General features: G+C 30.8%; 3 protein-coding genes across 4 annotated transcripts; all 3 read left to right on the top strand.

The window, feature by feature from the left end:
• The first annotated feature begins 14,243 nt into the window (after positions 1–14,243).
• On the top strand, positions 14,244–16,000 carry LOC124922767 (spermidine hydroxycinnamoyl transferase-like). Its single transcript, XM_047463478.1, has 2 exons — positions 14,244–15,114; positions 15,284–16,000. Exons 1-2 carry the CDS (start codon positions 14,333–14,335, stop codon positions 15,870–15,872), a joined length of 1,371 nt encoding a protein of 456 aa, XP_047319434.1. The 5' UTR covers positions 14,244–14,332; the 3' UTR covers positions 15,873–16,000.
• On the top strand, positions 14,253–26,906 carry LOC124922766 (spermidine hydroxycinnamoyl transferase-like). 2 transcript variants are annotated; one of them, XM_047463477.1, is made up of 3 exons: positions 14,253–14,347; positions 25,192–25,961; positions 26,132–26,906. In XM_047463477.1, the coding sequence occupies exons 1-3, from the start codon at positions 14,333–14,335 to the stop codon at positions 26,718–26,720; spliced, it is 1,374 nt and encodes a 457-aa protein (XP_047319433.1). In that variant the 5' UTR covers positions 14,253–14,332; the 3' UTR covers positions 26,721–26,906. The 2 variants fall into 2 exon arrangements, with proteins under 2 accessions (XP_047319433.1, XP_047319432.1); XM_047463476.1 differs by lacking the exon at positions 14,253–14,347 and having other exon boundaries at positions 25,131–25,961.
• On the top strand, positions 17,523–19,537 carry LOC124922768 (kinesin-like protein KIN-13A). The gene is made up of 4 exons (XM_047463479.1): positions 17,523–17,770; positions 17,863–18,442; positions 18,551–18,616; positions 18,790–19,537. Exons 1-4 carry the CDS (start codon positions 17,700–17,702, stop codon positions 18,976–18,978), a joined length of 906 nt encoding a protein of 301 aa, XP_047319435.1. The 5' UTR covers positions 17,523–17,699; the 3' UTR covers positions 18,979–19,537.
• Positions 26,907–27,611: the final 705 nt, after the last annotated feature.

Here is a 27,611-nt window from a genome sequence, read left to right as displayed (position 1 = left end):
TTAAATCTCCATATATGACGCAGGACAAGCCGAAGAACTTCGAGTCTGCCCAAATTCATCGTGATGCAGGATATGAATTGCAGGTTCAAAAAGAGGGTGGTGAAGCAGTTCCTCTATCGGTGTTCAAAGGAAACAAATTTGTCATCAAAAAACCTAAAAAAAATCCCCTGAAAGTCATGATGAAAATTCCACCACGCCTTCAATGTCCGTATTTGATGGAGAACAAAAAAAGATATAAAAATTTCTTCAAATTTGTCAATATAGCTGACAAGGATGAGGTCGTTTTGGGAATGGTTTTTGACAGTAAAGCTGATGAGGATGCGAGGTAAATCAATCTTTCTTAGTTCATTTGTTTTTGTCATGAAAGTTGAATTCTTATGTGTATGTGTATTCTTTATGTGTTTGGCTGTTTCGGGTCCCGAAAGTGTGGTTTAGGGACCAGAAAGTGTGGTTTCGGGACATGAAAGGGGTGTTTCTTGTCCCGAAATGGTGGTTTAGGGTCCCGAAAGTGTGTTTCGGGACCCGAAATGGATGGTTTCGGGACCCGAAAGGTGGTTTCGGGACCCGAAACGGGTGGTTTCGGGACCCGAAACGGGTGGTTTCGGGACCCGAAACGGGTGGTTACGGGACCCAAATTGGTTTTTTTTAACTTCATCTCTTCTATATGTGGTTTCAGGAAGGAAGTATTGTATGTATCCGAGCATACCAATATCAACATAGAGCAATTTCAATCGATGAAAAGTAGATGCCATGTTGAAAGTGGTATTATTGATGCTTGGGCAAACGTTATCACACTGTTCTGCAAAATGGCCTCCGAAGCGAAAATCGTTTTTTCAACAGTCCTTACGGTAAGTCTCTATATCTTTCATTATTGTCTCTATATCTTATTGTCATGTTGACTTAATTTGCAGGACTTTTGGAGAACGAAAGAGCTTTTTATCGAAAGACTGATTGAAGAAATGAGAATTTTCCAAATAACACCCGAAGACATGAAAACTACTAATCTGGTAAGTTCAATATGCTTATATTAAATACTTATTCTTGCTCATATATGTCATCTGATTCATGGTCATAATTTTGCAGATATTTTTCCCAATTTTATACGAAAGTCATTATTATGTTGTTGTCATCAACATTGCGAAGAAAGTAATTGAAGTCCTCGACAATCTACCACTGGACCCAGATATAGAATGGGAACATAAATATGTTACAATTCGGAAACTGGTATTGTTGAAGTGTTTTTTACACATAATGTATGTTAAAGTGTTTATGTTTATTAACTTCTTTTGTAAAACAGGTTGAAAACGTTGTGGAGTACTTCAATACTATCGACCAAGAGATGTCAACCCAAATTGCCCAATTCCCGGTCAATGTTTTAAATTTACATTGGCAAGACAGTTCAAATAAAACGGATTGCGGAATATACTGCATGAGACATATTCATACTTACTATGGCAATGCAGATTGGGAATGTGCTATAAGCCAAAAAAATGTAAGTTAAATATTTTCACATTTTATTTGTTTCACAAATCTTTAATAAATAACCGGTGAATTATCATTTTCTTAGGCAAAGGGAATGATTGAAGCTTTGCGAGCCAAATACACCGCAATGATCATCCGTTCAAGTTTGAACCGAAATCTGAGGAACATCTTATTGAAGTATCTGGAAATTTTGAAAGAAGATTGTCCTGAAACATTTAACCTGTATAATAATCCAAGTATATAAATTTTTTGTCTTCAATTATTTTCTAGTCTTCAATTATAGTATGAGTTAAAAAAACAAGAAACAAGTATAATATGAGTTGAAAATGCCATTTCGTGACAAGAAAACAAGTATAATATGAGTTGAAAATGCCATTTCGTGATAAGAAAACAAGTATAATATGAATTGAAAATGCCATTTCGGGACAAAAACAAGTATAATATGAATTGAAAATGTCATTTCGTGACAAGAAAACAAGTATAATATGAGTTGAAATGGGTGGTTTCGGGACAAGAAACGTTTGGTTTAGGGACTAGAAACGTGTGGTTTCGGGACAAGAAATGAATGGTTTCGGGACCCGAAAAGTTGTTTCGGGACAAGAAACGTGTGGTTTGGTGACAAGAAATGAATGGTTTCGGGACCCGAAAAGTTGTTTCGGGACAAGAAACGTGTGGTTTCGGGACCCGAGAAGTTGTTTCGGGACAAGAAACGTGTGGTTTCGGGACCCGAGAACTTGTTTCGGGACAAGAAACGTGTGGTTTCGGGACCCGAAATGGATTGTTTCGGGACCCGAAATGGATGGTTTCGGGACCCGAAATGGATGGTTTAGGGACCCGAAAAGTTGTTTCGGGACCCGAAATGGATGGTTTCGGGACCCGAAAAGTTGTTTCGGGACAAGAAACGTGTAGTTTCGGGACCCGAAATGTTGTTTCGGGACCCGAAATGGATGGTTTCGGGACAAGAACATTATCAAATAAGTACTATCTTCGTTAAAGATATGATAAAAAAGTAAAAATATTCAAAGTGACAACAACATTATCAAATAAGTACTCTCTTCAATATCAAATAAATACTATCTTCGTTAAAGAAATGATAAAAAAGTCAAAATATTCAAAGTGACAACAACATTATCAAATAAGTACTCTCTTCATTATCAAATACATACTATCTTCGTTGAATGTTATCCCCACACGCATTATCTTCGACATATACTTGAGAGGACAAAAGTGATGTAAAGGAAAATTGAGTTGAAAGTGGATCATTCCATTGCTGTTGTTGTTGTGTTGAATCCAAAACTGTAGATGTTGTGGCCGTATCTCTCTTCTTTTTTGATCTCGAAGTCTTGGGGATTTTTTCAATTAAGGATTGTTTCCTCTTTGTTGGTGGTCGTCCTCGACTTCTAACTTTGTTAGGAGAGTGTATCAAAATGGATGTAGCGGGAGATTGAAATGGAGATGGAGATGGAGATGCTTCTGTGCTTTGGTCTTTAGATGCTTCAGTATGGCTTCCATGATTAAGTGACATAAACTGTTCCATCAAGCCTTTTATTCCGTTCATCCAAAAAGAACAGCTGACTTCAGATTTTACTCCAACTTGTTGAACCTCTTGCATCAATCGAGTTAGACTATTGTGACGTTTTTTTTCTTCAACAGACATATCTGAATCATAAATGTTGGTGATATTTTGATACCCACGCTTAATATCTTTACGCCACCGGTCCATTATATAATGCATTGGTACCTCATTCACCCTCATTTTTTTCAATACAGCCATGATATGCCTACACAAAACACCTCTGAACTCAAACAATCGACATTGACATTTCACATTGCAATCATTTTCTGTGTAATGTACTTTGTAAGAAACATCTCTTACATGTTCTCCATTAACCCCCAGAATGATTTCCTCAACTCTAAATATACTAACTGACCCTTCCTCTTCAATGACTGAGATGTCGCACAACATCAAACCTCTAACTTCTTCTTGAACCAATCTAAATATATCTGGAGTGTAGAAGGTTTGGTATTGTCTTTCAAAGGCAAATCCACTTACAGTTGGTATCAAAGAATTAAAAGATTTGAAATCCAATTTCTTTTCTCTCTCGATATTTCGCAACAGAGCCCTATCATATTGCTCGACGAATTGTTTGAGAGATGTTTTGGACTGCACGTAGTCATCAAAGAATGCGTTCATACTTTCACTCCGTTGAGATGTTGACATGCCGGCCCAAAATTGTCCTTTGACATAAACAGGTATTCATTTAAATCTTTCCAAATACAAAGATTTCAACCAAACATTATCTTCCAACTGATAATCTTCAATTAATCTATTCCAATCATCTTCACATTGTTGAATATTTATGGAATTGTATACTATGTTTTTCAGCCTCTTCTTTATTAGATGATATTCAGTATGGCTTCCAAGTTTTATAGGAAGTTTCTTCATTATATGCCACAAACAAAATCGATGATGAGTTTTAGGAAATACCTTCTCAATTGCAATCGCCATGGATCGACATTGGTCTGTGATTATGGCATTTGGAGGTCTATCATGCATACATTCCAACCAAGTTCTAAACAACCAAGTGAAAGAATTTGAATCCTCACTTGACAATAATCCACATCCAAGCAAAATGGATTGACCATGATGATTAACACCAACAAACGGAGCGAAAGGCATGTCATAGCGATTTGTCAAATAGGTTGTATCGAAAGAGATAACATCATGAAAATCTTCAAAGGCAGCCCTGCACCTACCATCTGCCCAAAACACGTTTTTAATTCGGGATTCCTCGTCCAAATCAATAAGGTAGAAGAAGTTTGAGTTCCTGGTTTGCATTCTTAAGAAATAATTAGTGAGTGCTTCAGCATCCCCAATCCCTAACCTCAACCGTCGTGCTTCTGTAACGTAATTTCTACATGTCCTCTCATCGAAAGACATGTTTTCATACCCTCCAGCTTCAACTACAAGTGATTGAAATGTTTTGGCCACAGTTATTCCAGCTTCATCGTTTGTATCCAATCTTCTTTTTACATTTCCGTCAATCACTTTGTAGGATCTAACATGACGTATTCTCTTTGGGCTTAATGTATGGTTGTGCTCAAGAGAAATACTTGTTATCACATATTCCCCTTCATTTCGAACAACAACATTAATCTTTGCTTTACAATCTGTCTTCGTTATTGGTCTAGGCTGATGAAACTTATTTTTTGCCTTCGATTCTTTCATAAAACTCTTGGCACAACCAACGCTGAAATATTTCCTCTTACCACCTACATTTTTGCTCCCTAATTTGGTAATGCCGAATCCCGTTAAGTGGGCATATGATGTGTAGAATTCAAGAAGTTGTTCTTCGGAGGAAAATGTCATTCCAACACTAGGAATGTGACTGCAAAAATTATGTGAAACCGTAAGAAAAAGTCCATAAAACACCCATTTCGGGTCCCGAATCCAACCATTTCGGGTCCCGAAACAACCCGTTTCGAGTCCCGAAACCACCTTTCGGGTCCCGAAACAACCTTTCGGGTCCCGAAACAACCAGTTTCGGGTCCCGAAACAACCCGTTTCGAGTCCCGAAACAACCAGTTTCGGGTCCCGAAACAACCCGTTTCGAGTCCCGAAACCACCTTTCGGGTCACTAAACAACCTTTCGGGTCCCGAAACTACAAGTTTCGGGTCCCGAAACCACCCGTTTCGGGTCCCGAAACCACCTATTTCGGGTCCCGAAACAAAACAATGTTTGTCCCGAAATGGTTGGTTTTGACCCTTTCTTGTCCCGAAACGACTCATTTCGGGTCCCGAAACACAAAATTTTTTTACCCGAAACACAACATTTTCTTACAAGACACCACACATTTCGGGACAAGGAAGGACCCTTTCTTGTCCCGAAACCAACCATTTCGGGACAAGGAAGGACCCTTTCTTGTCCCGAAACCAACCATTTCGGGACAAGGAAGGACCCTTTCTTGTCCCGAAACCACTAGATCTGTTCAGGGTACCTTTGGGGTTCAACGGGGGTGGAACTGTTCAGGTTCAGTTCTTCATCTACTGGGTTGTTCAAGTTTGGTGCTTCTGTATCCTGAAAATTCAAACCGTTTAAATCCATATATACATCTGTAAAATGTAAAACCCTAGATCTGTAAAATCTAAACCCTAGATCTATAAAATCTAAACTCTGGATCTATTAAAAAAATAATAAAGATCCTTAAAAAGGATACCATTGAGAAGTAAATGCAGCCGTGGAAAAGAAATAAATGCAGCCGGAGAAGAGAAATAAATGCTGCCGGAGCTGGAGAAGAGAAATAAATGAAGCGTTTCAGAGAGAGAAAGAAATGCAGAAATATGAAACCCTATTGGGTGAAAGAGGATATGCAGAAACGTTTTATTTTTTTTTTTTTTTTTTTTTCTTTCTCTCTCCTAGCTGGCAAGGCCACGTAGGATTCGTGGCCTTGCTTTCGCTAGTCAGTCGTTGGATTTATCATTCCTCTTGATTCATATTTTTTAATCACTTTCAATTGATATCGGCCTATTATCACTCAACAAATCACATCTCAATCACACTTAGTTAAATGGTTGTACTTGTTTTGTTATGTTACAAGTTCAAAATATACATATAACCTTTTAAAATTTATTTTTAACCGTTTTAAGTTTATGAGCAGATCAACCCACAATCCGACACGAGTATTCATTTACTCTCACATATATATTCAAATTAACCACAGCTCTCCGACAATCCGAATACTTTGAAATTAAACATCATTATATATATATATATATATATGTATATATATATGTGTGTATTAAAAGTTCGAAACATACATATATTATTTTTAATTTTACTTTAAACCGTTTTGAGTTTATGGGTGAGTCAATCCACAATCCGACCCAAATATCCATTTACTCTCACATATATATCCAAATTAACAATAACTCTCGACTCGCCAATCCAAACAATTTAAAATTAAGTCAATGTATCTTTTTAAATATCAAATTTGGTATTGAATTTAAAATATAAAGTCTTGTTAGCTTAGTTGGTTAATGGTTGTACTTGTTTGGATAGGTTGCAGTTTGAAACATACATATAACATTTTTTTATTTTATTTTTAACTGTTTTAAGTTTATGAACGGATCAACTCACAATCTGACTCAAATATATATTTACTCTCACATATATATCCAAATTAACCATATCTCTCGATGCGACAATCCGAAGACTTTGAATTTAAATATCATTATATATAGATTACTATAAAAAAATTATTACGTAAATTAAAATTAAAAAAATATGTCTAGTCATAACTTTTTGCATTTAAGCCTTGTTCGGATTGGGGTTATTGTAATAACCTAGAGGGGGAAATGAGTAGTGATTGGTGATGATTTTGAGAAGATGAAAATATTTTTGGTAAAATTACTTAAAGAGTATTGATATATTATAATAAAATAATAAATATTAATTTAAAATAAATGGTATTTTAGTATTTTGGGTAATGAATTTAGTAATGTGATTGATGAGAAGGGGAGTGAAAAGATGTTTGAGTGGGTTGAATTATTTAAATAACCCCAATCAAACAAGGCCTTAATGGTCTTAATTTAACTCTTCAAAAAATTAAAAATAAAGAAAATAAAAATATAGAAAAAGGCAAAAAAATAAACTTGAACACCAATAAATCTATATCTATTGGACAATCAGATTCACATCTCTTACCACCGACACTCTATTTTTTATTCGGATAAAAGTATCCACCAATCGAATGCGCCCATACAAAAATGTGAAAATGTTAAATGAATGAATAGGAATATGACACGTATCAGCTAAGAAAGGAATATTTTGGAGAAAGATATATATGTCAAAATACAATTAAGGCCTTGTTTGAAATAACCCAAGCTGTTCAAATATATTCCAATCTTATTTTTATTTATCACATCACTTAATTTAATAATTAAAATATTATCTATTTTAAATTATTACTTTTTATTTATATATATATTAATATTATTACATTTTTTACATAAAAATAATTATTATCTTTTCAAAATGGTCACAATCATTATTATTTTTTTCCATAAATTATAAAAATAACCCGAACAAGTTTAGATAGGATATTATCTGGATTGTTATCATTTAACTTCTTATAAAATAAAAAATAAAGAAAATAAAGCATAAAAGTATCAAAATACTAATTTATATTAAAAAAATAATCTAATGATAAAAATCGACTTAACAAATAAAAAATTAATAATAATTGAAGCGGGTGACACTCATGCATCAACGTGACATCAGATCAGATCTTCTGCTACCGAATGGGATGTTCCCCTGTTGCGGACCAATCAAAACTCAGCATTATTATTATATTAATAAATTAAAACTGGGTTGAAAGGAAGAGAGAACCCAGAACCCGTATTTTATTCCGGGTTCAGCAGAAATGGAAATGAGTGAAGCTTCCTTCTCTTCACTCCGTTTTACATGACCATTGAAGAGACAGTCTACACTGTTTTACATGAGGTTGTCTATGTAAAACTGATTGATATATATTCACTGTTGAGTGAAACAAACTTAAATTGACTCTGATTTATAAATTATGTTTATAAATTTATTTGTGATGTATTTAAATGATTAAATAATAATTCATATAATTTTATTTCTGATATATATAAAATAATAATTATGAATTAATATTATTTTATTTTAAGATTAGTTTAAAATAATAATCATAAATTATGTGATTTAAGACATTTAAATTAATTTTTATGAATGATTATAATTATATGTTATAATTGTGATATATTCAAATGAATTTGTACAAATTATTTCATAATATATATATTTAAATATTTAATATGCACAAATTTTTTATAATGTATTGAAATATATTTTGACAAATTATTTAAAATTTTATATAATTATATAATTATATATTAAATATATACATATAAAAACATATTTTTAATTATTTTTTAAAGATATTTAAATAATTTTGTAAATATATTTAAATAAATTTGTAAATCAAAAATATTTTTTTTTTAATATATTTAAATAAATTAAAATATTTTAAAATTTAAGATATTTATAAAATATATTTAAATTATTTTATATTGTATATAATTATATATTAAATATAAATAAATGTTCATGTAAAACCATTAACACATTTATGTAAAAACATTTATACGTTAATGTAAAAACATTTATGCCTTCATGTAAGTCTGCAAAAGATTTAAAAAAACAAGCGCTACTTGCTTCACCTGGTATTTACAACGTTCAAATGTGTGAAACAAGCACTACCAAGTGAAACTTGCATCACTCAATATTTACCGCGCTGATAGAAGTGAAGCAAACTTCACTAGATATTTACATTTGTTAGATATTTAAATTATTTTGTAAATATATTTAAATGAATTTGTAAAACAAAATATTCAATTTTTTGTAATATATTTAAATAAATTTGTAAAACAAAATATTTTAAAATTTATTTGTAAGATATTTAAAAAAATATTTAAATTATTTTATATTTTATATAATTATATATTAAATATATATAAATGTTCATGTAAAACCATTAACACATTTATGTAAAAACATTTATACGTTCATGTAAAAACATTTATGCCTTCATGTAAATCTGCAAAAAAAAACAAAAAAAACAAGCGTTATTAGGTGAAGCTTGTTTCACCTGAGTATTTACAACACTCAAATGAGTGAAACAAGCACTACCAAGTGAAGTTTGCTTCACTCAATATTTACAGCGCTGAAAGAAGAGAAGCAAACTTCACTTGGTATTTACATTTGTAAGATATTTAAATTAATTTATTTTAATTATTTTATATGATTATATAATATATATATAACAATATGTTAAAAAATATTTTGTAATATATTTAAATAAATTTTTAAAATAAAATATTTTTAAATTTATTTGTAAGATATTTAAAAAAATATTTAAATTATTTTATATTTTATATAATTATATATTAAATATATATAAATGTTCATGTAAAATCATTAACACATTTATGTAAAAACATTTATACTTTCATGTAAAAACATTTATGCCTTCATGTAAATCTGAAAAAAAACAAAAAAATAAGCTCTATCAGGTGAAGCTTGTTTCACCTGGATATTTACAACACTCAAATCTAGGGATGGCAACGGGTACCCTACCCGCCGGGTAGTGAAGTACCCATCCCCGAACCCGAATTTCAAATTACTACCCGACCCCGACCCCGAACCCGACGGGTATCTCTATTTATATCCCCATCCCCGATTCATCGGGTACCCGATCCCCGACGGGTACCCCATTACCCGATATGAAATATTAAAAAATTATATTTAATTAACTAAAATTATATTTAATTAACTAAAATTATATAAATTAAATATAATAGGTTACTACAAAATATAATTAACCTAAAACTATTAATAAATATTATATCCTTAAACAATAGACAAGAAAATCATCCACACATAATATAAATTCATCCATACTACAAAAATACAGAAAAAAAAACTTAAAAGTGATAGAACATAATTCTTAATTAAACACAAAAACTTCAGAAATCATCAAATTAATTTTCTCACAAAAATCATCCTTCTTGAATACATTTATTCAACACATGTAAATTACAACCTACAAAATTAAAAGAAAAAAAATCAACATTAACATATACAAAAAATAGATATTAATATATTGAACTATTATTCCCTAAATATAGTTAAACATAATATTTAAAAAACTCTTTTATCTTTTAACTAATATATTGAACTAAATATAAGGAACTTTTAATATTTCTTAAAAAAACTCTTTGACCCTTTATTTTTCCTTTATAAAAAATAATTTTATTTATTGTATTACTTTATTAAATTATATATTATTTCATAAAAAAATATTTACTAATATTAATATTCTATTATAATTTACCACCCTAGTTTGTGAAATCCTAATTTGTGAGTTTATTTAATCTGAGTCAAATAACTTATAGGCATATTACATATATAATGAAATTATGAAAGTATGTCTAAATCTATTCTCGCATATATATATCAGTTATTCCACTTATTAAACACACATATATATATATATATATATATATAATCTCAAAATATCTATTAATCAAGAGATTCTACATATTAAACAAAAAAATCTATAAATCAACATATTAAACAAAAAAATCTATAAATAATAGAAGTATTACTTACCTACTATGTGTTGTATTCCTGTAGAACTTATAGAAAAAATCAATTTTGTTGCTGTTAAAACGGAAGAAGAAGCTACAAAATAAAGATTGAAGATTAAGTTAATAAATAAATAAATATAAGATTGTAAAAGTTGAAGAACAAACATAACTTTATTGAATAAAAACATTACTTACTTGCATAGTTATTGAAGATTTTGAACAAAAAATAGAAGAAGGTGGAAGAAGATAGAGGTTGAAGACTTGAAGAAAGGTTGAATCAAGAATGAACAACGAACATACTATGAGATGAGAGAGAAACACTTATTACAATTTACAAATGAATGAAATGATATTAACTTGTTAAACGTGCATCTAGGAAATGATGTTAAGCGTGATGTTAGTAATGAAAAAATAATTAATATATTTATTTAATGATGGTTAGTAGTTACAAGTTATAACGTGGAATTTGATAAGTCACTTAAATTTTATTAATATATATATATATATTAATATTAATATATTCGGGTATCGGGTATCGGGTTTGGGTTTCCAACACTCTCCATCCCCGACCCCGAACCCGATCGGGTACCATTTTTTACTCCCCATCCCCGACCCCGACCCCGAACCCGATTTAAAATACCCGAACCCGATCATCGGGTACCCACGGGTATCGGGTATACGGGTACCCATTGTCATCCCTACTCAAATCAGTGAAACAAGCACTACCAAGTGAAGCTTGCTTCACTCAATATTTACAGCGCTGAAAGAAGTGAAGCAAACTTCACTTGATATTTACATTTGTAAGATATTTAAATTAATTTATTTTAATTATTTTATAGGATTATATAATATATATATATATAACAATATGTTAAAAAAAATTTGTAATATATTTTAAAAAATTTGTAAAAAAAATATTTTAAAATTTATTTGTAAGATATTTTTAAAAAAAATATTTAAAATATTTTATATTTTATATAATTATATATTAAATATATATAAATGTTCATGTAAAACCATTAACACATTTATGTAAAAACATTTATACGTTAATGTAAGAGCATTTATACCTTAATGTAAGTCTGCAAAAAAAAAAAACAAGCGCTACCAGGTGAAGCTAGCTTCACCTGAGTATTACAACGCTCAAATGAGTGAAACAAGCACTACCAGGTGAAGTTTGCTTCACTCAATATTTACAGCGCTGATAGAAGTGAAGCAAACTTCACTTGATATTTACATTTGTAAGATATTTAAATTAATTTATTTTAATTATTTTATATTAAATATATATATATATATATATAACAATATGTTCAGAAAAATTTTAATATATTTAAATAAATTTATAAAACAAAATATTTTTAAATTTATTTGTAAGATATTTAAAAAAAATTATTTAAATTATTTTATATTTTATATAATTATATATTAAATATATATAAATGTTCATGTAAAACCATTAACACATTTATGTAAAAATATTTATATGTTCATGTAAAAGCATTTATGCCTTCATGTAAGTCTGTAAAATAAAAAAAAAACAAGCGCTACCAGGTGAAGTTAGCTTCACCTGGGTATTTACAGCGCTCAAATGAGTGAAACAAGCACTACCAGGTGAAGCTTGCTTCACTCAATATTTACAGCACTGATAGAAGTGAATTAAACTTAACTAGGTATTTAAAAAAATAAAAACAAACGCTACCAGGTGAAGTTTGCTTCACCTGATAGCGCTTGTTTTTTTTTTAATCTTTTGCAGATTTACATGAAGGCATAAATGCTTTTACATGAACGTATAAATGTTTTTACATATTTATTTAGTGGTTTTACATGAACATTTATATATATTTAATATATAATTATATACAATATAAAATAATTTAAATATATTTTTTAAATATCTTAAAAATAAATTTGAAAATATTTTAATTTATTTAAATATATTACAAAAACAATTAAATATTTTTGTTTTACAAATTCATTTAAATATATTTACAAAATAATTTAAATATCTTTCAAACATAATTAAAAATGTGTTTTTATATGTATATATTTAATATATAATTATATAAATTTTTAAATAATTTATCAAAATATATTTCAATACATTATAAAGAAATTTATGCATATTAAATATATAAATATATATATTAAATATATAAATATATATATTATGAAATAATTTGTACAAATTCATTTGAATATATCACAATTATAACATATAATTATAATATTCATAAAAATTAATTTAAATATCTTAAATCACATAATTTATGATTATTATTTTAAACTGATCTTTAAATAAAATTATATTAATTCATAATTATTATTTTATATATATTAAAAATAAAATTATATGAATTATTATTTAATCATTTAAATACATCATAAATAAATTTATAAACATAATTTATAAATCAGAGCCAATTGAAGTTCACTTCACTCAACAATGAATATATATATCAATCAGTTTTACATGGACAATTTTATGTAAAACAGTGTAGATTGTCTTTTCAATGGTCAAGTAAAACAGAGTGAAGCGAAGAAAGCTTCACTCATTTCCGTTTCTGCTGAACCCGGAATAAAATACGTGTTCCGGGTTCTCTTTCTTCCTTTCAACCCAGTTTTAATTTATTAATATAATAATTATGCTGAATTTTGATTGGTCCGCAACAGGGGAACACTCAATTCGGTAGCAGAAGATCCGATCTAACGCGGTAGCAGAATATGTGATATAACGTGACATAGCTGTCATTATTGCTATCATACTTAAGCCATGGCTCTATGGGGTGTCATATGACATACAATGGTGGTGGAGCATTCATTATTGCTATTAGGGATGGCAACGGGTACCCTACCCGACGGGTAGTGGAGTACCCATCCCCGAACCCGATTTTCATTTCACTACCCGACCCCGACCCCGAACCCGACGGGTATCTCTACTTCTATACCCATCCCCGATTCGTCGGGTACCCGATCCCCGACGGGTACCCCATTACCCGATTAAATTACTTATAACATTATAAAGTTTGAAAAAAAAGAAACACAACTTTAATAAATAATTTTAACATTAGTTATATCAAAATATTAAAAATAAAAATAAAACCAATACTTACCTACCTAAGTAGAATGAACATTAAAAAAACTAGAGATTGAATATAAAGAATTATGAGAGAGAGTAATATTTTGTTATTAAAATAAAAATTGAAGTTATGTAGAGAAATATTGTCTTGGGAATATAAAATAATTAAAGTTGAAGTGTAGTTTATTTATGACTATGGTTGGAGTGAAGTTTGAATAAGATCAAATTAAATGATGCATATTTATGATACATTTGCAATGATGAAGCATTTTTGAAAAGTCACACATTAAACTTTAATAAAAAAAATCAATAATATTAATATAATCGGGTATCGGGTATCGGGTTTGGGTTTAGCACACTCCCCATCCCCGACCCCATACCCGACCGGGTACCTTCTCTCTCTCCCCATGCCCGACCCCGACCCCGAACCCGATTTAAAATACTCGAACCCGACTATCGGGTACCCACGGGTATCGGACATACGGGTACCCATTGCCATCTCTAATTGCTATCATAGAGCCTATTTTTTAAAGTAAATTATTGTTCCTCTCTCTCTCCTTTACATCTCCTTCTTCATTCCTCCTCACTCAAACAAAATAATGTTGACTGTGAAGGCATCTCACCTTGTCAAACCGGCCGTTAAAACGCCTTCCGGCTACATGTACTTGCCGGAAAATGATCAGTTCATGCCTATAACACACGTAACTATAATCTACATCTACAAATCCCAAACCGTCTCCGATCTCTCTCTCTCCTTAATAACACATATTCTAAAAACCTCCTTAAGCAAAACCCTCACTATTTTCCACCCATTAGCCGGCCGCCTCCACTTACCCTCCCAAAGCAGCCGCTTCCAACTTAATCTCAACTCAGCCGGAGCTCTCCTACTAGAAGCTGAATCCACCAAAAAACTTGAAGATCTCGGCGATTTCTGCCCCACGCCGGAGATCGAACAACTCATTCCTTCCGTCGACTACACCCGTCCGATTCATGATATTCCACTTCTTATTGTCCAAATAACTAAGTTCAAATGCGGCGCCGTTAGTCTCGGACTGGGATTTCAGCATACGGTTGTTGATGGGCGGGCTATTATTCATTTTATGTCGGAGTGGGCGAGAATTTCTCGTGGGGAATCGCCGGAGTATCTTCCTTTTCTTGACAGGACTGTTCTGAACGTCGGCGATGATGATGAGATTAAGCCCGGATTTGAGTTGGGTCGTCCGCCGGTATTGATTGACGGACCGGGTCCGGATGAAGAGCGGGTGAAAGAAACAACCGTAGTTCTGTTGAAATTGACGAAAGATCAGATCGCTAAATTGAAAAAAACGGCTAATCAGAATCAACAGAAGACAGGATACGACAAAGGCCAACCGTTTACTCGGTAACATCTAATCTTCTTTTTTCTTAATTTCTTATCACATCAATAAAAGGATTAATGTCGAACAATTTGACATAAAAAAACATTTTGATATGGGTTTATTTGGAAACTCATATACTCTAATTATGTATATATTAAACAAATTTAATAACATTCTATAATCTCTATAAAGGTACGAGGTGGTGGCTGCCCACATGTGGCGTTGCATGTCCATAGCTCGTCGACTCAATAATGAGCAAATAACCAGACTACGTATGCAGATGGAATTTCGTCACCAAATAGACCCCCCACTACCGGATAAATACTTTGGAAATGCGATGTTAATTGTGACAACAGATGTCACAATGAAGAATTTGTTGTTGCAAGGATTGGGATACGTGGCAGGAAAGGTGAGGGAGGGCATATCTAAAGGAACAAATGAGTATGTGAGATCTTTCCTTGCTCATCTTAGGAAGATTGAGGATTTCAACAAAGTGAGGTACTTTCATATTGTGGGTACTAAACAAGGTGATTTTCAAGGGAACCCTAATGTGTCCATCACAAGTTGGATAGGCTTGACAAATGATGGTAAGGATTTTGGATGGGGCAAAGAGATTTACATGGGGCCAGGTCTAGTTGGATTTGATGGCAAGGCTTTTGTTTTCCCTCGCTTTGCTGATGATGATGGATCTCTCATGGTGGCCTTGCGTTTGCAAAAGACCCACATTGACGAATTCATGAAGCTCTTTTATGAAAATTTGTCCAACATGTCTAGATTATAATTGCGGAATGTTTTGTCTTATTGTTTCTTATCTTTGGTCTATGTTAGAACTCCAATTACTAAGTGTGTTTAATTGTGGTTTCATATATTGGTTTTATGTTTGTTAAAGACATGTTATTTTATATTCAATGTATATCTTTTTCAATGTCTAAATATTGAGAGATTTTACAAATGAAAAAGAATAACATCTCAAAATCTCAATGGAGACTGCTTGGAGAATGATTCTTAATCAAGTTGGGAAATTTGGATGAATTATGTACATTTTGATTTTGTGTCCTGGCATATATAATATCAATTAAAATAATATTTAACTAATTAAATTAGGCTATTTTTATTTAAATTAATACAATTATTTTTTATTTATTTATTTAATACTAGCACAATTTCCTTATGTTGTAAGCATAAATAACATTTACAAAGTTGAAATAGACAATACTCAAATTGAGGGACGTATTTATGAATTCGCATTAGGGTACCTTAAATCTTGTGTAATAAATTATATACCAAAAAAAGACATTATATTATAATATTTAAATAAGTTAAATTATACCAAATTTTAAAATAAAATTCATATATATAATATAATATATATTTATATATATATATATATATATATATAATATATATATGAATGCTCATAACTTAGCCCTGAACACATTTTGAATCTAAGTTTCTATGATTCATAGATATGATCAAGGTTTCTTCTGTATTCAAGCATAATTTGAAAACAGAGTTGAGAATAGTCCATCCCCATGTAGCTTTTATTAAAAGCTCTTTACGCCATAAGATAAATAAAGCACCATAAAACATGACAAAATAGCATATATCTTTATTGAGTTATAGAGCCTACACTTATAATAAACCCTACATTGTTTGTTAGAAAATGAGTCAATAATATCAGGGGTTAATCAAAGCTTTGTTAACCACACTTACTTCACTTCGATATTATCTTTGTTAGAAGATAATATATGCTTTTAGCCTTCATTTTCTTATGCTCTTTTTAACTTGGTTCATCAACTAATGATTTTAACGTTCCTTCTATCATATTATTATCTTGAGACATTTTGAGCTTATTTGGAAGTTAGTATTTTATCACAATTTATGTCACAATCATGATATCATTGAAAGATCCCCATAGTTAAAATTCAAAGTTATGTTTTTCTTATGTTTGGTATGATCTTTTTAGATCATGATCAAATTATTTTGGATCATGATTATTATATTGTAAATTTTGTTGCTTCTTTTGGATACAAATTATTTTCTCCATTATGATCCAAAATTATAGTGCAAGTGTTTTTTGCTTGATTTGGTATAGAATTATTTTTTCCGATCACAATCAGATTAGTTTTTGGATCATGATTAAATTATTTTTTAGATCATTGAGAATTTTGGCAAACATAACAATGTTGATTTTTCAGATCATGATCAACATGAAAAAAAATTGGTCACAAAACAGCCCAAATTTTGAGAAATGTAGTCCAGGGATTGAAATTTTATGCCAAAAGAAAGGATTGTGTCCAGTCTGCACCAGTTTTTGTACCTTGTAAATATTTATATAGAAACTTCAATACCCAAAGTTTGTCATGGCGTGTTTGCTGCTTACGCAAGCTATTTATCTAATCAAATCCACTCTTATTCCATACACTGGATTCAGATGCTATTTCATTTATAATATCTCAGAATCGAAGGAGCTGAGATTAACAAGAGTCTTTTGGCTCTCAAGGAGTGTATCAGAGCCCTTGACAATGACCAGATTCATATTCCATTCCGGGGAAGCAAACTCACTGAGGTGCTTCGTGATTCTTTTGTTGGAAACTCAAGGACTGTCATGATTTCTTGCATTTCTCCAAATGCTGGTTCATGCGAGCACACACTTAATACATTGAGATATGCCGACAGGTAACTAACTACTACTGCATAATGTTCTTTTACCCTATTACTTCCCTGTACTCCTTGACAATAATTAAGATCATGCTATAAAAACTTAATAGGGTCAAAAGTCTTTCTAAAGGTGGAAATTCCAAAAAGGATCAAGGTGCAACAAGTTCATTAACACCCACATACAGGGAATCTTCATCAGCCACAACTTTTCCTTTTTCTTCTGATATTGATGATTTTCAAGAGCACTATCAAGAGGTTAAAATGGTAGATATGGGTAGAAGGGTTGTGGAAAAGGACAACCAATTTCAGAATCCTCCTGTTGAACTGAACAAGCTTCCATCTACTTATACAGCCAACTACCTATCCAATGGGCGAGAAGAGGTTGACAAGCAAACTTTTGGTGGTATAACAAGTCAAAAACCATATTCTTCTACTTATACACGTAGCTCAGCAGAAGCAGATGAAAAAGTGCAGAAAGTCTCACCACCAAGAAGAAAAGCTTCTGTGGATGAGAAGCCTGAAAGGCTAGTGAGTTTACAGCAGAAGAAGGATGCTGCTAGTGTCCCTGATGTTTCCACTAGTAGTTACAAGCAGCAGCAGCAAAAGACAATCAATTTCATTAATGACAATGGAGTATCCAAACAGTATGAACCTGAATCGCCAGATGGAAATATCAATCAAATACTGGAGGTGGTTTATTAAATTACTTTTGTTATTCCTCTCACTCTCTTCACCTATTTGCTTGCAGGCAATTTTAAAGTTGACTGACTATGTTGAATCTTGCTCCGGTCTTTTTAGGAAGAAGAAGCTCTAATTGCTGCTCATAGAAAAGAAATTGAAGATACAATGGAGATTGTCCGCGAAGTAAGATTTTTAGTCCATTTTCTTTTTACCTTGGTTTATCTTTTTGTGTGCAAAATCTTTGACAGATAACATATACTTGGCCAGATATTATTGTCAATGAGCCTATTCACAATATGAGTGAGTCACAATCGCGATTGATGTGTCAAAATTGTTTTTGGTTATAATACTGACAGGAAATGAAGCTGTTGGCTGAAGTAGACCAACCGGGTAGCATGATTGACAATTATATAACTCAGCTGAGTTTTGTGCTTTCCCGAAAAGCAGCAGGGTTAGTCAGCCTTCAAGCTCGCCTTGCTAGGTTCCAGCACCGTCTTAAGGAACAAGAGATTCTAAGTACTAGGAAGAGAGTGCCACCACGTTAAGGTGTCACCATCAATGGAAAGAAAGCCTCTCTCAGCAATCACTTAGGGTTTTCAGTGAAGCTGCTCTACTCTCTCCAATGGAGTGTGAGAATTACGCAAAGTTGGTTGATCTCCAAGGGTATATATATATATATAACACATTGATTTATCCAAGGATTTCAAAGCTGGGGCAATCGTTGAGAGAAATCAACGTCAGTTGTTGTTGTATGATGTATAGTCATGTTGTCGATTTATATGGATGTTGTCTAGCTAGACTGGGGGATGGATGAGGTTTGCAAAAAAACTTGACGACGAGTGTAATGGGTTGCAGAAAAGAACCACAAAAAAAAAAGTTGGATACTTCTACTACTAGTACTGCTATTGTAATAAGTTCATTCTTCCTCAGTTTGTTTGTTGTCTAGGTTGATGTTGTGTTCTATATTCAATTGTTTTTGTTGTTTTTTTAATTGTTTCCTCTAAAAAACAAATATATGTTATATATGTTTCTATTGGATTGTGAACTTTTACTGCACATACAAAAATGCATTTCTTTCTTAGCCTTTTGGTTGATTAGATATCATTTTTGTTGTCTTATTTGAAACTGAGTTAAATTTAGAAATTTATCAGCTGTTTAAATGGATTGATGAGCAGTGGTGAGCTTATGATGCAGTTATACAAAATGTGCTGCAAGCTTATTTTGTAATAATAATAATAATAATAATAATAATAATAATAATAATAATAATAATAATAATATATATATATATATATATTTTAAAAATTCACAAAGTCAAATACTTTTATTTATTTATTATATAATTATATAAAAAATATATTTATAACACTAGATGAAAAATAATTTTTAATATAAATAAGCCAAAATACATAAAAACTAAAAAAATAATGATAAAGATAGGAAGTGATTTATAAGGGTGACAGATAATTAAACATAATTTTAAATGTTTATTTATTTATTTCATATTTATTAATAATTTATCTCTTTTCTATTTATTAACAATTTATTTTTTTATGTCTTTTATTTTCATTAATAATTTATTTATATTAATAATTTATAAATATATGTTTATGTATTTTATTATTTAACTTATTTATTTATAAAAAAATTAAAATAATAATAGGGACAATAATAAATCAAATAAATAAATAACAAAATATATATTATATTTAAAAATATATATTTAAAAGAATAAAAAAATAAATATATTTTTATTTTATTTTTTTTAATTAATTACAAATATTCTCAAATTATACCGTACTAATATTTAAAATAAATATAACTTAAACTATCAACTACAAAAATAAAAAAAATACTTTAAGATAAAAGCTAACCCAATATGATAATATAAGAGGAGAGAGTATATAACATTTTATAATACATTGTATAAAGAAAAAAATATAAAAAAAATAAAGAGGGGAAAAAATAATAATACATTTTTATATTTAATTTTTTATTCTCTTAAATATATATTTATCAAATATAATATATATTTGAAAATACATATTTTGTTATTTTTTTATTTGATTTATTATTATCCCTATTAATATTTAAAATAAATTATTAATAAAGATTAAAAAAAATAAAAATAAAATTATTAATAAGGTGAAGAGGGAGAAATGATAGGAGATAAATAAATATTTAAAATTTTGTCTTAATCACGCTTCCACATTAGCTGCAAATATTTCGTGTTAGGATCGGGGACGCCCTTGGAGGACCGAGGTGTTTCCGGTTTCAGGGAAGGGTGGCCGCTTACACAACACACAACTCTTTTGGTGATAGTCCGGTTAAAGACTATAACCGTTCTCAGCACTTCACAACCTGTCACAGACTCTTGAACCGGGTTCAAGGGCGGAAGTGTCTGTTTCAGGTTGAAGCAACGTTTGCGACTGTAGATGATGTTTTTAGGAGGATTCGGTTTTATGGATGTGAGTAACCGGTTTTAGGAGTATGATTAGTTTGAGGTTTATGTTAAGAAAGCAGGAAATGAAAGCGAGGGAAAGAACACGAGACAAGAGATTTGTTTATGGATGTTCGGAGCAAACCCTCCTACGTCACCCCTTCTTCTCAGGTTATGAGAAGGATCTCCACTAACTCTTTAGAGTTACAACAACACTTCCGGTCGAGCCCAACTTCGCTACTCGCCGGTTACACCAAACTCACACTTTTGATGTAATACAACAACACAATACAATAACACACAAAGAACTTCCGGTTTTAGGCACACCAGTTTTGGAATACAGGACTTTATCTCTCTAGAATTTAATGCTTTATGACTTTCAGAACTTATGATGCTCACAACTACAACTACAGAACTGCATTGAATGAAGACGTTTCGACTTCCTTTTATAGCTGAAAATAGCCAACGGTTACTTTCTTCTCTCTCTTGCGGATTGGTCGATCATTATCACGCCTGTTTGCAGAAAGGTTGCTTGCACGCTTCAACTTCCTCAACACCTGGCATTCATGCAGGTGACTCTGAGCATAGGATGACATAGCCGGTTTTCAGATTGAGACACGTGTTGAACATCCGCTTCCGGTTGTCAGCATCGGATCAACAAAGCATCATTGCTTTCCTCGCATGCTTCTAATCGGATCTGATCTTCTTTTATTCTTTCAAGACACGTTTCTTCCGTCATGGTACGTCACTCTTGAATTTGAATCTTCTGACTTTTGTTCTGAACCATCCGGTTTTTGTGCCTTGTGCTGTATCATCCGGTTGGAGAGTATAATCTTTCTTCTTCGTTAACCGGTCGCTTGAGAGAGTAGAGCCGGTTCCTCTGATCTTTAACTTGATCACTTGAGACTGGTTTCTTTGAAGTAGTAGCAACCGGTTTTTGATGCCCCAACCGGTTCATACGGTTTTTAGAAGTACCTGCACATGAAGATTAACCTCTGTTTAGTTCGTCTGGCCGGTTCCAAAATTAATCTACTTAATTTTTCTATCAATTTTTCTATCAATTTCTTCCTTTTTGATTATTTAGAATAAATATTCAAAAATTGTAATGTATGGCCGGTTCCAAAATTAATCTACTTAATTTTTCTATCATTTCGTTATCCTATCATTACTCAAACCAAAATAATGTAAAAGAATCATTAATTCTTTATATTAGCGATATTAATATTTATTTATAAATGTTGCGTGTTTGAAACCATCTTATAAAACTTCGTTTTATATAACTTTATATATTATTTCACAATGTAATTAAATTATAGACTAACTAATATTTATTGACTAAATTTTATTTTCAAATCCTAATTACTTCTATCCGGTTTTAGAAGGTAACTAATTCATCATTAACTAATTTATCAAATAAAATTTTAATTCATAACAAAATCTATATATTAATTCATATTTAAATATAAGATGTCTTAAAACTTTGTTATTATTACATGCATTACAACTGTTTAAAAATTTACTTTTGGTTTTTAAAGATTTAATTAACTTCATTATATTACTTACATTTATATAAATATGTAAATAATTTAATCACATTTATAATAATATATAAATAATTTATCCACAAGTAATATAACACATTTATAATATAGTCTCATTAATTTTATAATTATATAATAATAATAATAATAATAATATTGAGGATAAAATCTTTTATCACTTTTTATAAACCTTTATAATCTTGTACCCTCTTATCTTTTCAACTTATATTCAAATTAAATTATTAAAATAATGTAAATTAAGAACTCAGGATTTATATCATATTTATATTTCTAAAATATGTATATTATCAAGTCAAAATTTATATCAAAATTACTTTTATAAAATTTTAATTTATATATATTCTATTATTATATTAGACCAATATATTTAATAATAAAAATTATGAGGTTATATATAATTAAGACTTTTAACTGAAAATAGTAAGATTTTTTTTATAATAGGTAATTAATAGTATAATACTATTAACTCTCGATTTTAAAACAGTTAATATTATAAGATTTTAAACTATGATTTTTTATAAATACAGTTTTTATAAATCCTCATTAATAATAAAACTTTTAAATACACAATGTGTTAAATTTTATTTTTTTATTTTAACTTATTATACAAAATTTTTGTGGGACACGAATAAAAATATAAATAAGATAAATTCAATAAAAATAATAATAATATATTTAATGTTTAAATATTTTATTAAATTACGAATATTATATTAAAATAAAAATTAGAACACGTTTGTTCCATATTTTATTCACTTCGGTAAAACAACTTATCTTCTCACATAACTCATCACATATTTTTTTTGATTGAATCTCTCGTCTCGTGACTTCACACTTTCACTTTGGTCAATCAAATAATTGATTCATATTTTTTAACATTTAGCATTGTGACATCACACTTTGATCAATCAAATATTTGATTCATATTTTTAATCACTTTCAATTTATATCGGCCTATTATCCCTCAACAAATCACATCTCAATCACACTTAATTAAATGATTGTACTTGTTTTGTTATATTACAAGTTCGAAACATACATATAACATTTTAAAATTTATTTTTAACAGTTTTAAGTTTATGAACGGGTCAACCCACAATCCGACACGAGTATCCATTTACTCTCACATATATATTCAAATTAATCACAGCTCTCGACCCGACAATCCGAATACTTTGAAATTAAGCATCATATTATATATATATATATTCCAAGTTCGAAACATACATATATCATTTTTAATTTCACTTTGAACCGTTTTAAGTTTATGGGTGAGTCAATCCACAATCCGACCCAAATATCCATTTACTCTCACATATATATCCAAATTAACAATAACTCTCGACCCGCCAATACAAACAATTTTAAATTAAGTCAATGTATCTTTTTAAATATCAAGTTTGGTGTTGAATTTAAAATATAAAGTCTTATTAGCCTAGTTGGTTAAGGGTTGTACTTGTTTGATTAGGTTGCAGTTTGAAACATACATATAACATTTTTTATTTTATTTTTAACCGTTTTAAGTTTATGAACGGATCAACCCACAATCTGACTCAAATATCCATTTACTCTCACATATATATCCAAATTAACCACATCTCTCGACCCGACAATCCGAAGACTTTGAATTTAAATATCATTATATATAGATTACTATAAAAAAAATTATTACGTAAATTAAAATTAAAAAAATATGTCTAGTCATAACTTTTTGCATTTAAGACTTGTTCGGATTGGGGTTATTGTAATAACATAGAGGGGGAAAATGAGTAATGATTTGTGATAATTTTGAGGAGATAAGAATATTTTTGATAAAATTACTTAAAGGGTATTGATATATTATAATAAAATAATAAATAGTAATTTAAAATAAAAAGTATTTTAATATTTTGGGTAATAAATTGAGTGATGTGATTGATGAGAAGGGAGTGAAAAGATGTTTGAGTGGGTTGAATTATTTAAATAATCCAACCGAATAAGACCTTAATTAATTGTCTTAATTTAACTCTTCAAAAAATTAAAAATAAAGAAAATAAAAAATATAGAAAAAGGAAAAAAATAAACTTGAACGCCAATAAATCCATTGGACAATTAGATTCACATCTCTTACAACCGACACTCTATTTTTTATTCGTATAAAATATCAACCAATCGAATGCGCCCATACAAAAATGTGAAAATGTTAAATGAATGAATAGGAATATGACACGTATCTTCTGGAGAAAGATAATGTCAAAATACAATTAAGGCCTTGTTTGAAATAACCCAAGCTGTTCAAATATCATTTCAATCTTATTTTTATTTATTATATCACTTAATTTAATAATTAAAATATTATCTATTTTAAATCATTACTTTTTATTTATATATATATATATATTAATATTATTACATTTGTTACATAAAAATAATAATAATTTTTTCAAAATGATCACAATCATTATTTTTTTTCCCATAAATTATAAAAATAACCCGAGCAAGTTTAGATAAGATATTATCTGAATTGTTATCATTTAACTTCTTATAAAATAAAAAATAAAGAAAATAAAGCATAAAAGTATCAAAATACTCATTTATATTATAAAAAATAATCTAATGATAAAAATCGACTTAACAAATAAAAAATTAATAATAATTGAAGCTGGTGACACCCATGCATCAACGTGACATAGCTGTCATTATTGCTATCAAATGACCTTTACATCTCCTTCTTCATTCCTCCTCACTCAAACAAAATAATAATGTTGACTGTGAAGGCATCTCACCTTGTCAAACCGGCCGTTAAAACGCCTTCCGGCTACATGTACTTGCCGGAAAATGATCAGTTCATGCCTATAACACACGCAACTATAATCTACATCTACAAATCCCAAACCGTCTCCGATCTCTCTCTCTCCTTAATAACACATATTCTAAAAACCTCCTTAAGCAAAACCCTCACTATTTTCCACCCATTAGCCGGCCGCCTCCACTTACCCTCCCAAAGCAGCCGCTTCCAACTTAACCTCAACTCCGCCGGAGCTCTCCTACTAGAAGCTGAATCCACCAAAAAACTTGAAGATTTCGGCGATTTCTGCCCCACGCCGCAGATCAGACAGCTCATTCCTTCCGTCGACTACACCCGTCCGATTCATGAAATTCCACTTCTTATTGTCCAATTAACTAAGTTCAAATGCGGCGCCGTTAGTCTCGGACTGGGATTTCAGCATACGGTTGTTGATGGGCGAGCTAGTATTCATTTTATGTCGGAGTGGGCGAGAATTTCTCGTGGGGAATCGCCGGAGTATCTTCCTTTTCTTGACAGGACTGTTCTAACCGTCGGCGATGATGATGAGATTAAGCCCGGATTTGAGTTGGGTCGTCCGCCGGTATTGATTGACGGACCGGGTCCGGATGAAGAGCGGGGGAAAGAGACAACCGTAGTCCTGTTGAAGTTGACGAAAGATCAGATCGGTAAATTGAGAAAAACGGCTAATCAGAATCAACAGAAGACAGGATACGACAAGGGCCAACCGTACTTTACTCGGTAACATCTAATCTTCTTTTTTCTTAATTTCTTATCACATCAATAAAAGGATTAATGTCGAACAATTTGACATAAAAAACATTTTGATATGGGTTTATTTGGAAACTCATATACTCTCTAATTATGTATATATTAAACAAATTTAATAACATTCTATATTCTCTATAAAGGTTCGAGGTGGTGGCTGCCCACATGTGGCGTTGCATGTCCATAGCCCGTCGACTCAATAATGAGCAAACAACCAGACTACGTATGCAGATGGATTTCCGTCGCCAAATAGACCCCCCACTCCCGGATAAATACTTTGGAAATGCGATGTTAATTGTGACAACAGATGTCACAATGAAGAATTTGTTGTTGCAAGGATTGGGATACGTGGCAGGAAAGGTGAGGGAGGGCATATCTAAAGGAACAAATGAGTATGTGAGATCTTTCCTTGCTCATCTTAGGAAGATTGAGGATTTCAACAAAATGAGGTACTTTCATATTGTGGGTACTAAACAAGGTGATTTTCAAGGGAACCCTAATTTGTCCATCACAAGTTGGATAGGCTTGACAAAGGATGGTGCTGATTTTGGATGGGGCAAAGAGATTTACATGGGGCCAGGTCTAGTTGGATTTGATGGCAAGGCTTTTGTTTTCCCTCGCTTTGCTGATGATGATGGATCTCTCATGGTGGCCTTGCGTTTGCAAAAGACCCACATTGACGAATTCATAAGGCTCTTTTATGAAAATTTGTCCAACATGTCTAGATTATAATTGTGGAATGTTTTGTCTTATTGTTTCTTATCTTTAGTCTATGTTAGAATTCCAATTACTAAATGTGCTTAATTGTGGTTTCATATATTTGTTTTATGTATGTTAAAGACATGTTATTTTATATTCATATATGGTTAATATATATTTGATCTTTCTCAATGTCTAAATATTGAGAGATTTTACTAATGGAAAAGAATAACATTTCAAAATCTCAATGGAGACTGCTTGCAGAATGATTCTTAATCAAGCCGGTAAATTTGGATGAATCATGTACATTTTAATTTTGTTTACTGGCCATATATAATATCAATTAAAATAACATTTAGCTAAATAGATTAGGTTAAATAGATTAGGTTATTTTTATTAAAATTAATACAATTGTTTATATATATATATATAATGATGCTTAAATTCAAAAGTGTTTGTATTACCGTGTCGAAAACTGTGGTAAATTTGAATATATATGTGATAGTATGAATTGTTGGGAATTTTGAAATGAAGATTACTTTTATACTGTAATCTAGCAATTTAAGATGGGTAAATGCACAGGTTATCCAAGTCTAAAACAGAAGATCAAACACATAACAAAACAACACCAGATTTACGTGGAAAACCCTCTCAACCTGGAGGGTAAAAAACCACGGGGCCAACCAACAAATTTCACTATAAACAATAGAAGGATACAAATGTTCTTCTCAACTTTAAACCCAAAGTTGAGGCATACAAACAGAGAAAACCAATTTCATTTAGACTCAAACTAGTCTAGATATAAGACAACAAGAAATTGGAATCTGAAGGTGAAAAAGTAAGAAATCTACTGCCTCCTTCTCTTCTTCTTCCTCTGTTTCTTCTCTTCTGTTTCTTCTCTTCTTTTCAGAAAGTATTCTCTCT

Source organism: Impatiens glandulifera, chromosome 1 (assembly GCF_907164915.1).
Source record: "Impatiens glandulifera chromosome 1, dImpGla2.1, whole genome shotgun sequence".
Lineage (NCBI taxonomy): Eukaryota > Viridiplantae > Streptophyta > Magnoliopsida > Ericales > Balsaminaceae > Impatiens > Impatiens glandulifera.
Note: the sequence above shows the minus strand (reverse complement) of the source record. Positions and strands in the feature narration are given on the sequence as shown.

Coding starts and splice junctions, on each gene's coding strand:
- LOC124922768 (XM_047463479.1), top strand. CDS start 17,700: ATGATTTCTTGCATTTCTCCAAATGCTGGTTCATGCGAGCACACACTT. Junction 18,443..18,550: donor ATATCAATCAAATACTGGAG/GTGGTTTATTAA, acceptor CGGTCTTTTTAG/GAAGAAGAAGCTCTAATTGC. Junction 18,617..18,789: donor CAATGGAGATTGTCCGCGAA/GTAAGATTTTTA, acceptor TAATACTGACAG/GAAATGAAGCTGTTGGCTGA.
- LOC124922766 (XM_047463477.1), top strand. Junction 25,962..26,131: donor GGCCAACCGTACTTTACTCG/GTAACATCTAAT, acceptor TTCTCTATAAAG/GTTCGAGGTGGTGGCTGCCC.
- LOC124922767 (XM_047463478.1), top strand. CDS start 14,333: ATGTTGACTGTGAAGGCATCTCACCTTGTCAAACCGGCCGTTAAAACG. Junction 15,115..15,283: donor AAAGGCCAACCGTTTACTCG/GTAACATCTAAT, acceptor ATCTCTATAAAG/GTACGAGGTGGTGGCTGCCC.